The 12,815-nt window shown below is 39.0% G+C and overlaps 1 protein-coding gene across 12 annotated transcripts in view; it reads right to left on the minus strand.

The window, feature by feature from the left end:
* Positions 1 to 330: 330 nt before the first annotated feature.
* MLLT10 (MLLT10 histone lysine methyltransferase DOT1L cofactor) overlaps positions 331 to 12,815 on the minus strand; it is a 245,007-nt gene continuing 232,522 nt past the window's right edge. For all 12 annotated transcript variants that reach the window (XM_040645343.1, XM_040645342.1, XM_040645341.1 and 9 more), the window contains 6 exons: positions 11,750 to 11,938; positions 11,234 to 11,322; positions 10,735 to 11,096; positions 9,606 to 9,702; positions 4,364 to 4,573; positions 331 to 2,122 (listed from right to left, as the gene is read on the minus strand). In XM_040645343.1, coding sequence (XP_040501277.1) covers positions 2,078 to 2,122; positions 4,364 to 4,573; positions 9,606 to 9,702; positions 10,735 to 11,096; positions 11,234 to 11,322; positions 11,750 to 11,938 — 992 coding nt within the window. In that variant the 3' untranslated portion in view covers positions 331 to 2,077. The remainder of the gene's footprint in view (positions 2,123 to 4,363; positions 4,574 to 9,605; positions 9,703 to 10,734; positions 11,097 to 11,233; positions 11,323 to 11,749; positions 11,939 to 12,815) is intronic.

The following is a 12,815-nucleotide window of genomic DNA, read 5'->3' on the forward strand; positions in this document are numbered from 1 at the left end:
TGAGAGAGAATTTATGAATGTAGTCAAAAGGTAAAAATGTCCAATTATAAAATAAATCAGTACTAGGATATAATGTACAATACGATATGAAGACAGTTAACACTGCTGTCTGATAATCTGAAAGTTAAGAGTAAATACTAAGAGTTCCCAACACAAAGGAAAAACTTTTTTTTCATTCTCCTGTTTTCGTAGTTGCACAAGATGATGGATGTTAACTAACACTTCACAATACGTGTATGTCAAATCATTACATTGTATGCCTTAAGCTTACGTGGTATTGTACGTCAATTACACCTTAATAAAACTGGAAAAAGGAATGGCACAGAGTTATAAACATTATTAAATTTTATTAACAAAAACTTTGTACATTTTCTTTAATACATGTGGAATTTTACATCTAGGTAAAATAACAACACATTCAAAATTTACCATTTATACAAATTGTTACAGAATAACAACCAGTGGGTTAAATAAGTAAAATAAACCACACCGATTTTTTTAATTATCTACAAAAGATTTGACTTTCTTTAAAATTCCCCTGAACATATAAAAATAAATTAATTTTACTTTTCAATTAAATCTACCAATTAGAAATATTACAAATCAAAATATCAATGTTATCTTATGAATTTTTCACAATACAAAACAGATTCACAAAACCTTATTTACAGAAATGAGGTAAGAACTGTGCAATGTTTAACCAAGAGACATATTGCAGAATTAACATGTTCTTCCAGCTAAGTACACAGTGGAGGTCTAATTACAGCTGGGTCTTTTCCACTAATAATTCACACATTTAAGAACAGTTCAATGATTACATCCCCAATTGTTCAATTTATACTCTGCCATACTGTCACACCAGGAGTGTGGCTGCCCAAAGTGTAAGGACTGTGAACACAAATTTCACCCGTTTCAGGAACTGTAGTTGTTTTGCTTGTTTGTTTGAAATCACTGTCAGTAAACGGGAAGTTGTTTAAATTTAAAAAAAAAAAAGAAAAAAGAATCTTACCAAATCCACTCATTTTTCTTGTGACTCATTAGTGGATAAATACCCAGGTAATAGTTTTGCCTGAGCTATCTACAGTGGCATAGAAAGTTTTTAATAAAGGCAGAACCATGGGGAAGGCTGCTGGTGCGACACTGACTATTCCTACTACGGACTTACAAGGACTGACGATAGTGAAGCCCAGCTGTCTAGAGCCACCTCCACACCATGGAGGTACTAACAGGCACTTGATTCAGGCCAAACCCGACCAGCAGTTTCCAGAGTGGCCCCTCTTTCTGAAAGAAATCTTTCACTGTAAATTGATCTGGTTCCCCCAGCAGCCTTAGAACTCACTTAACTCAAAATATGAGTAGTTACTTTAAAATATGAGTAGGTCTTAGCACTTTATAGAAGAAAAAGAAAGTATTTAGCAAAAGAAAATTACCTTTAGCAGAAGCAGACCATTACCATCCTAACTTGATTACCAAAATTGGCCAAATCCCATTATAAAGAAAATTTTTATAACAAAGATTGCCAAGTCCCAGTTGATGACCTATTCATTTGCAATACTTAACCAATAAAACTCCAATAGAAGATATTGGACAGTTCCTTAAAATTTGTCTCAAGATCTGACTCACAGAGCGAGCACACTGTAACCAAAAGACTGTATTTCATACTCTAACTTGTACAACAAAATCAAAAGTTTGTAAATGGAGTAAATCTTTAGTTTTGCTGTTCGTCTCTCCAATTGGTAACAAAATTACTTGTGCACCAACTATATTAAAATCCTCTTAGGTTCATAAATTCATTGCATGTAAATTATTTCATTGACAAAAGTTAGTTATTAAATTTTTTTTTCAAAGTTCAAAAAAATCTGGGTTGAGGGATGGGGGATATATGGGAATTCCATTTCAGTGCAACAAAGCAACAAGAAAATTAATCAAAGCCTTACAAGAAAGTCCTTGTGGCAATTAATCCTTTGTTGTGCAGTTCATTTCTTGTCGCATTTCTTCATAGGTGTAGGAGGGCTGCAATGGCAGCCAGACGAAGTGCTAGAGCCGCAGGAGAGGCAATCTAGAGGTTTCTCAAGTGTCAACTTTTCTCTTGAGTGACAGGCCCAGTTTTATCACTAAGTCTCTGCAGTTAAACAAAATCAAAGGCATTAGGTAAATGAAGGTGTGCCCCGCGCTTGTGGTGATCTTCTCTTACATTGGAATTCTAACGGAGATAAAAGGTGGTACATATGGTTATTTCATTCTTTTCTACAAGCTGGCATGACTACTTTTCAGCACAATAGAAAGACAGGAGCTCACTGGTAAACGTGATCGGTTGCTCTGCATTAACCTCAGCAGTGTACGAAGACAGAAGGGCCCATCTGAAGGACAGAACTCAGAGAGAACGGATGTAGAATCGCCCCCCAAATTGACTTTTCCACAGAAGTAGTAATGTGGTATTGGGGGAAAATGAATTCTTTATGGACTAACAAAGTCATGGGTTCTGATCCCACACGTGCCATTTGTCCCTGAAGCTCTAAACTCTTGGGAGTCTCCTTTTACTAATCTATAAAAAAAATTTTTAAGTCCCTCAAGACTGAAATCACATATACTACTGTTATCTGACAAAGAAGCCTGGCACACAGTGGGGTACTCATAAATATTATTTCCCAGCCTTGCTTTTCTCCCATTAGGTACTTCATACTGCTTACTTTTTTCTTATTTATTATCGTAGTTTTCCATTAGAAAACGCACTCCATACTGTATCACCCAGGAAGAGGCAGCTTGTAAATACAGGCATAGCTCGTTATTGTGCATCACTTTACCGCATTTTCCCCCAAATCCAAGGTTGGTGGCAGCCTTGTGTCTAAAAAGCCTATTGGTACTACTTTTCCAACAGCATCTGATCAATTCGTATCTCTATGTCACATGTCAGTCATTCTTGTAATATTTCAAACTTTTTCGTTATTATATTTGTTACAGGGATCTGTGATCAGTGATTACAACTCACTGAAAGCTCAGAGATGGTTAGCATTTTTTTTAGCAATAAAAAGCATTTTTAAATTAAGGTATACACTTTGTTTTTTAGACATAATGCTATCGCACACTTGACAGACTACAGCATGATGTAAACATAATTTTTATATGCGCTGGGAACAAAAACATTCGTCTGACTCACTTTATTACGATATTTACTTTATTGCAGTGGTGTGGACCTGAATCCGCACTATCTCCAAGGTATGCCTGTAGTTTGCTTTCTAACACAAGAACAAATCTGAGAAGAGGAAAAAACAATATAGAAAGTCCCTAAATTAATACAGACTCACGGAACTTCCCCGTGTCTGTAGAACACTGGAGAGGTGACTAGGTTTATGACAGTGACAGTCGTATTCACAATCAGGAAGTCAGAGACAGTGGGGCAAACAAAGGCATTCAAGAGTTGATGAAAACCAATAATCCCGCATTTTGAACCAACTCTTGTTACTCAGTACAACCTAAAGTTTCTGAAGACTAACAGCACAGTAAACAGCAAGCTTTCAAAGTAATGGGAAATAGCAAACATTGTGACTCTTCACACTGTGATTTGCCAAGTCTCCCACCTCATTCTTTCCCTTCTTCCTTTTCCTGACGTCCAGTCTCCATTCTATATCCCAATATCCTTCCTCTAACAGGGTTCTGCCCTGAACTCGAATTTAAGGGAAACACTTATACTCCAGTAAAGTAGACCTAATTGAAGGGGAGAATTAATAGAAAGAAACAGCCTTAAAATGTGCACTACTATATGTATAGTACACTGTTCCTGCATCCATTTTTAATTTATCTTAATTGGTACATTGAAAGGATAAGAGGCTATCACTTACATGAAATTAATAAATTAAATTCCATTACAAATATAATACCATTTACTTTCTTTTTAAAGTTAATCCAGCAGAGTAACTAGAGTGTCCTAAAATTTATATATTATTATAAATATAATTCAGTTTTTCAAAGTACTTTAAAGCAAAATAATAAAAATATTCCAAAATTATCTATACTGGTTCTATAATTAGACAAATTAACTGAACAAAAGTTCCTCAAAAAGCACCAACTATTATCTTTTGAATGGACAGTCCCATGCCACTTACTATAACTAAAATACATTTTCATTTCCAATTTGGTGAATTATAAACGTTCAAACCATATGTACAAATTTAAGCTAATGTACTTAGGGGAGATACAAATTGGCTTGGGTCCTTCATGTTTACAATATCCAGCTGCTGAAACAACTGGTTTTAAGAAGAAATTATCAGGGGAATAATTTTTTTTTTTAGAGACAGTAATCTCTGATTAATCAATACAATTCTTGCTAGTATTTCACGAGAGATCCCAAAGCCGCGATACTTACTGTTACTTTCTGACTTGCACTGTCGCCATGGATGGTGAGAAACGGGTTGGTGGTGGCGGGGTGGAGCGGCGGCGCCTGAGTGCCCGCGAGCAGGTTATTCATGGGGATCTGCGTCGGCGCGGGGATCTGCAGCTGCTGGAGCTCCGGCGGGTGGTGCTGCTGGTGGTGATGCTGTTGCATTAACTGATACAGAAGGGCCTGATGTTGTTCCTTAGGTAAAAACATGTGCGAGAAGATGAGCTCCCGGTCACAGGATTCGGCAGTCAGTAAAGCCTGACTTTTCTATTTTCTTCTTTACTTTAATATTAGATATTTAAATATAAGTCACATTTATACTACTAAGAAAGAAACCAAGTATCTTATCGGGGAAAGGAGACTGCACTAGATAATAACCATCTATTATAAAAATGTCCGTATCACTAGTGAATGGCTTATTTTTAAAACAGGGCGAACAAATATAGGACATCTTTATTCAAATTAGGTTATCCATGATAATTAAGGGCAACCGCAACTTAGAAGTCACAAGTTATCGGATCTGACTTCAGAATATGGGCCATTCTCATCCCCAGTTCTGGGAATGTAAAGGTAACTGTTAGAGTTCTCATTCACGCCAACAAAGAGTACTTTCGTTGGTGTAGTCGTGAGACTGTTCTTTGCAGCAAGGATGTACTTGATTTCTCAAGTGTTCACTATGTGCAGGCACTGTTCTGATACATATCAGTGGGGGGAAAAATCCCTGCCCTTCTGTGGCTCAGCCTGAGGGGAAGAGAGAGAGACCAACAAAAACGTTAGGGTATGATTATTGGTAAGGATCAGGGTAAACAGGAATGTGTGGGAGACAGGATGGAGGGGTGGGAATCTCAGATAGGTCAGGGCAGTTCTCACTTGGACAAAGACTTGGGGGCATGGAGGGAATTCGCTATGTGGATATGGGGAAAGAGAGGGGATTTCGAGGAAGAAGGCACAGCCAGTGCTAAAGGGCTACGTGGGAGCATATCCAGTGTGATCGAGGTGACCAGGAGCAGGCTGGAGACAAGCGAAAAGATAGAAGACAAGGGGAGAATGTGGGCCTCATGGTGGTACACCGTGAACACTTCGGCTTTTACTCAAAGTAACATGGGAAACCAGGGGAAGGTCTGAAGCCGAGGAGTGACACAATCTGACTCAGGACTTCTGGATGACACCGATGCAAAGTGTCAGACGAGAGTGAAGGATGACTGCAAGGTTTTGAGCTTGAGCAACTCTAAGTAGGTGTTGCCTTTGGATGAGGTCGGCAAAACTATGTGTGGAGCAGGTTTGTGACAAATGAGCAGTTCAGGTTTGGACATGTTATGCTTGGAATGTCTATTAAAATATCCAAGTGGAGCTATCAAAAAAGCAGTTGGATACAGAGGTTTGAAATTTCAGAAAGGGGCCTGGGCTGAAGATGTAACATCCACATATACTTAAAGCTGGACTGGAGGGGCGCCTGGGTGGCGCAGCCGTTAAGCATCTGCCTTCGGCTCAGGGCGTGATCCCGGCATTACGGGATCGAGCCCCACATCAGGCTCCTCCGCTGGGAGCCTGCTTCTTCCTCTCCCACTCCCCCTGCTTGTGTTCCCTCTCTCGCTGGCTGTCTCTATCTCTGTCGAATAAATAAATAAAATCTTTAAAAAAAATAAATAAAGCTGGACTGGAGAATGGTATTGGAAGCTATAAGACTGAAGGAGATCACTAAAATTCTAGGTTACTCTAAAAGTGAGAGGCTGAGGTGAAGAGGAAAGGAGGCTAGAGAGGAATGAATGGTTAGGCAGAAGAACACCACGGTAACATGGGCTCCTGACTAAGGGAAGAAAGTGTTTCAAGGGGGAGGGAGTGATCAACTCTGTCAAATGCTGTTGCCAGATCCGTAAGAACAACTGTCTACTGGACTTAGCAGTATGAAGGCCCCGTGGGAGGAGACAGCAAGCAGAAAAACAGGGTAGCAGTTGGTGGGGGGAGAGGGTCAAGCAAGAGTTTTTCTTAAGATGGGAGAAGTCAGTATGCCTTAGAAGAAAATGCACTGCTTGTACAAGAACAAACTTCATCCCACAATCCTGGCTGACAAAGAAAAGACGGCTAAACCACCTGAGTTCCTGTGGTCTCTGAGCAACAATTAAAACCTCCTTAATTAACCATGTTCTAGAAATGAGTCATCTATATGTACTATTACTAATAATAATCTTGATTAAGAGGAAGGACCCCAAATAAACTGAACTTTAGTACTTCGTATTAAGATGAGAGACAAGAAAACAAGATCACATTTTAGTGTAAGCATTAAATTTACATACAATCTATCTTTATACCACTGTAAGAACAGTAATAGTGAAAATGATGATCCACAATCAAAACAAGTATTTTCAATATATTTTTGACTAAAGCAAAATAATGGGTAGATACATTTTATTTACTTATTTATAAAGATTTTATTTTTTTAAGGATTATTTATTTATTTGAGAGGGACAGAGGGAGAGACCTAGAAGGAGAGAGAGAGCATGAGCAGGGGGAAAAGAGTGGGGGTGGGGAAGAAGCAGACTCCCCACTGAGCAGGGAGCCCAACGCGGGACTCAATCCCAGGACCCTGGGATCATGACCTGAGCCGAAGGCAAACGCTTCACCGACTGAGCCACCTAGGAACCCTAAAGATTTTTTTAAGTCAACTCTACACCCAACGTGGGGCTCCACCTCACAACCCCAAGATGAGGAGTCGCACACTCCACCGACTGAGCCAGCCAGGCGCCCCAGAGACTTAGAAAGAAGTTACAAAGGCTGAAACTCTGAGCTAGTTAAATAGTGCGTTCCTTCTCCAAGCAGCCTAACTCAAGGAAGTACGCTAGGGAGATGGAGTGGAGATAGTCGCACAAATAACCCGTCTGCGCAAGGCCAGCCAGAATGTCTCTGCATGCGAGCCACACACTTCCAATCTTTTTTTTTTTTTTTAAGATTTTATCTTCAAGTAAATCTCTATGCCCAACATGGGGCTTGAACTTAACCCCAAGAGTCGCATGCTCTACCAAATGAGCCACCCAGGTGCCCCCCCCCCAACACACACTTAGTCAATTCCTCCTCTCTTCTCCAAGATACCTATTTCACATTTTCTTCTCTCCTGACCACCAATATCCTTATTTCCCTCAGCTGACGCCTTTCCTTTTTTAAAAGATTTTATTTATTTATTTGAGAGAGAGAGAGCACAAGCAGGGGGAAGGGACAAAGGGGAGGGAGAAGCAGACTCCCGGCTGAGCAGGAATGTGGAGCTCCATCCCAGGACTCTGAGATCATGAACTGAGCTGAAGGCAGACGCTTAACCAACCCACTGACCTACCCTGGCGCCCCTGATGCCTTTAATTCTAATTTTAAAAATTAAAAACATTAAAAGTGGGTTTCCTCAACCTCCTGCCATAAAATCCCTCTGAGAGCTGCTCTGCCTGCCCTCTTCCCTACAGTGGAATGCTGCTCTCCACTCCCCCCCCTTCCATCCCCTCTGAAGAACTCTGCTGCTCTGTTATCCTTCCTCTCTCCTGTTGCCATCAACGTACACATAAGCTGTCATATTCAAAATGAATAGAAAATTCCCCCTTAGGCCATGTCTTTCTTCCACTAGCTGCTCATTTCTCTGGTGTTTTAGCCGGAAGTGTCTGGAGCTGCCAATACTCCGCCTTCACTTCCTCTCCCGCCATTTTCTTCAGAACCATTCAAGGAGGTTTTTACTTCTCACCACAACTGTCAAAATGTCCAGACAGCTGAATCCAATGGTCAATGTACTTGTCCTCCCAGAAGCATTTTTACAGAGCCGAGTCCTTCCTTTGTTGATATATTTTCTTCACGTGAACCCAAGGACACCACCTTCTCTGTTCTCCTCTTAACTCACTGGTCACTTCTCCCCACATCATCAGATTATGCTCTGCTTCCAGGATATCCAGGGCTTAGTACTCAGTCATCAGTCTTCATTCCCTACTGATCTCATAAAATCTTGTAAATCTAAGTATCATATATGCAGCAATGACCCCAAATTTATATTTCCAACTGCAATCCTTTCCCTGGACTCCAGACTCACACAACTGTCCAGTCCAAGGTCCACATCTCACTTGAACATCCAAATAGACATCTCCAACTTAGTATGTCTACAACAGAACTTCTACCTTCTCTCCAAAACCGGTTGTTCCTCCAGGTCTTCCAAGTCTCAGTAAAACTCAACATCCCATTGTTTAGGACTCTTTTTTACCTTGAATGCCTGGCAAACAAGTCTTGTTGGTTTTATCTTCAAAATATACAATCCCAGACGGCTTTTCCCCACATTTATCCTGCTATTTAAGATACCACATCTTCTACCTGGACTACTCTCAATAGCCTCCCTGTCTCTCTTTTTGCTACCATCTCCCCTCCCAACACATACAACTTCCCATACAACAGCTAAGTTAATCTTTAAAAAATGTGAATTGTTATGTCACTATTCTGTTCAAATCTTCCAATTAATTCTTTAAAATAATCCTGAAAGAAAACGTGAGGATATACGAAACAAGATTTTTAAAGTTGAGATAATTACTAAAACTAGTATACTATATACTATTTTGATATATTTTAAAGTTTCCACAATAGAAAAGTTAAAAAAAAAAATCACTAATGGCTTTTAATCATACTCAGAATCTAAACTTCCTGCCACAGACAGCCAAACAAGGTCCACCCGTGACTTTCTCTCCTCTGCACCAGCCTCTCTCTTACTCTGTAGTCACGGCAGCCTTCTTTCTAGTACTCAAAACAATAACACATGCAGTCTTTTCCAATGCCGCTCTCCCATTCCCGTGTCACAAATTCATGTTCCTTCAATTTATATTCAGGTCTGTGTTCAAAAGTCACCTACTCAAAGAGGCAAGACTCTGCTATCTAAAATTAGGCCCCAGTGCCAGTACTACCAAAAACCACACATTTATTGTCCACCTCCACTGCTGGAATGAAAGCCCATGAAAATACCAACTCTTACTCATCATCACGTTACCAGAGGCTACAGGAGCACCACAGCACTGTTCTAATATGTGTAAATGAATCAATGTAATGTCACTACAGGTATCATGGACTATACCAAATGGCAAGACAAACGATTTTTGGGTTGCGCATCGATAATGCTATTTCACAAAGTGGGTAAGTCAATACCCATGCTGAATGTCTATTACAGCCTAGATCACTTGCTCCTAATAAAAAGCAAATATTATCAAAAGGAAGAACTTACTGGTGTGAGCTGTTGAGAATTTAACAACTGCTGAAATTGCTGTTGGTGAAGAAATATTTGTCTTTGCTGGTCAGAAAGTAATCCTAGTCCTGAGGCACTGAAAAATGATTAAAGTTCTTATTTTCTACTATATATCTTTAATGTTTTTTAACATGTAAAATGAAAGACAACTTTTCGATTTGGTGTTTAATGAACTAACAAGTCAAATCTTTAAATATAATACTTTCTGATAACAATCACGTACAAATTTCTATTTCTCCTCTCTGTGTGTTTACAGGTAAATAAGAATTCACATTGTCAAGAAATGTTTCGTTTTCCTTTTCATTATAAACCAAGAAGGCACTCAATACTTTATGGAACAGAAATTTAAATGTGTTTATAACATGCATGTGATAATTTTTAATTATTCAAGGATAATTTAACCCACTCTAAATAACACGTATGTAAAACAAGGAAAAAAATCCCAAGTACTAATTGACTTAACCTAACCTTTTTTAATGGTCCCAATGGAGAGTAAAATTAAACACCAAAGAAAAGGGAGCCAGAAAAATAGTTTACTAGTATCCATTGCGAATCCATTTAAAATGATTTATTCCTTAAATGTACGTTCAGTAACAACCTGGCTTTAGTCCCCTTATTTTGAACAGTCAAATGAAACTCCAGTACCATGAAACAGTTTCACTCACAGGAAATTCAAGATAATTTGATATAGGCCTTCATCATATATCAAAATTTTTAATTATAAAACTAGCAAAACTGCATGGCTGAATTTTAAGAAATTAAAATTCATTCATATACGATCTTCATTACAATATTATTTTTCCTCAGAATTTGTGATACATGAAGGTAATACACAAGGGGAGATAATATGGATCAAGACTGAAATTTTTAGCACAGAATATATTTAATGCTTTATTACTAAAAGTGATTTAATTTTGTTTTAATCTGAATTACTTAAATTTCAAAAATAAATGGCTCTCAGAATAATACACTTAATCTGGAAGTTTGCTAGATTTTCATTTCTTGATTACATCTACAAGAAGCACAGTAAAAATCCCAATCTGGAAGCATGACAATACTGGAACTATGTTGCATGAAGAACCCAAAATATACTGAGTGAGTTTCTTACCTGTTAGTCAGTGTAGCTGGCATTGGATGTGTTGCATTAGGTGGTACAGTGGTGTGGGTGAGGGGGGCAGGGTTCTGGGATATTGTGACAGGGGTCTGAATCACCCCATTTAAAGCTCCTACAATGCCATTAATTGCCAGTTGGTTACCTGGCAAAGCTCCAATTATTCCACCCACTCCAGGCACTGCAGGAATGGTGGATGTGACGGTCTGCATCCCACTAGCCAGTGCCCCCACTGTCACACCATTGACCTGCTGAACTCCACTAACACCTGAGCCCTGCTGAGCGGGACTCTGCCCAGCAGGAGGTGGAGTAGAAAGAGCAGAAGAGCTGCTGGTGCTTTGTCCACTGGAGGTTAAGTCCTAATGTAAGAAAGAACAGAAACATTAAGTTAGAAAGAACACAGCAAAACTGTTTAAAATCATCTTAAACCATTCAATGTGATATACTGTTGTTCATAAGAAAAACACAGAAATGAAACTAACCACACCAAAATTACCTGATTTAATACAGGAAGAGAATTATCAGGTAAAAAGCTGTTTCCTAGATGAGGGCTCTTACTGCTGTTCAAGGAATCAGTGGCAGGAGCTAGAATAATAAAAGACAAAAAGAAACCTATTTACCCTGCTAAATTACATTATGTGTAAGATTAAAGGCTTATCTAAAAGCTTATCCTGAAGCCCACATTAAAAACACTTAAATATTAAGTCTTGCTATACCTAATACCAGTTTAAAGGGAAAAATCTATAACTCTATTGAATACTATGGCTTTAAATCAATAAAGAGATCATTACGCATTTAAATAACTATTATAGTTAAATTATGTACTAAAGAAGTTAGAGCAAATTCAAGTTGATGACTTAACAGATTCTTCATGTTCTTTGAAAATAACCTATCATCACTTTTCTACTTCTTCATGTAACTGGTAACCAGTTATTATTTACTTATTATGAAAAAGATACTGAAAGTCTATCCTACTTTCCTTAGATATGCAGTTAAGTATTTTCATACTTACCATTCTGTGCTGAAAATGCATGCATTTGATGAGATGGACTAGGATTTGTAGTTATTGTTGGAAAAGGCACTGAGAGCTGTGCATTCAATAACTGAAGACGTTCCTTTTTGGCTGTCAAGTTTTTAATCTGCTCTTCCAATCTCCGATTTTCAACTTGAAGTTGGTGTAATGACTTCAGCATTCCTAAAACTAGCAAGCATTTGGATGGTTTTAATAAAGAGAAATTCCCACACAGGACTAAGTATTTTACAGACCTAAGTGTCAATAACTTTAAAAATAAGTAAATAGTACATAGTACTTTAAAATAGTAAAGTAGAAATTCTGTAAAGCATTTTCTTTCTTTCTTTTTTTTTTTTTAAAGATTTTATTTATTTATGTGACAGAGAGACAGCCAGCGAGAGAGGGATACACAGCAGGGGGAGTGGGAGAGGAAGAAGCAGGCTCATAGCGGAGGAGCCCGATGTGGGACTCGATCCCAGTACGCCGGGATCACGCCCTGAGCCGAAGGCAGACGCTTTTAACGACTGCGCTACCCAGGCACCCCGAAATTCTGTAAAGCATTTTCAAATTACTAGGTTTTATATTTAAATTTATACGCAGATATAAATATACCACAATATATTATGTGTACATATAAGCATAAAGGGATACTGGTCCTAGATGTACCTTCTGGAAACTTTGTTGCCACATATAAAAAAAAAAACAAAACCCACCCATCTGGTCTAGGTAGGTTCCATTCTCAAAGAAAAATGATGACATTTTATTTTCATCAAAATAAAAACCTAATTAAAAATTCAAAGTGCCTGCCATAATTTTTCATTAAAATCATATTTAAAATGGGAAAGAATTACACCAATATCCTTCACCACAACAGAGAGCACAAGTTTTTATGTGCCGCTTGGTTAAACTAAGCAAGCCACGAGACCGGGGGTGAGAAGCCAGCCTCCAAGCCCGGCGGCTCGGCATGCTGATCCACACATCGCCCAGCAGGGGGCAGTGTGTGCGCACCACAGCCCCCGCTCCCGGCTCCCGGCTCCCGGCTCCCGGCTCCCGGCTCCCGGCTCCC

The sequence above is a fragment of the Ursus maritimus genome, unplaced genomic scaffold, assembly GCF_017311325.1.
Source record: "Ursus maritimus isolate PB19 unplaced genomic scaffold, ASM1731132v1 scaffold_31, whole genome shotgun sequence".
Taxonomy (NCBI): Eukaryota; Metazoa; Chordata; class Mammalia; order Carnivora; family Ursidae; genus Ursus; species Ursus maritimus.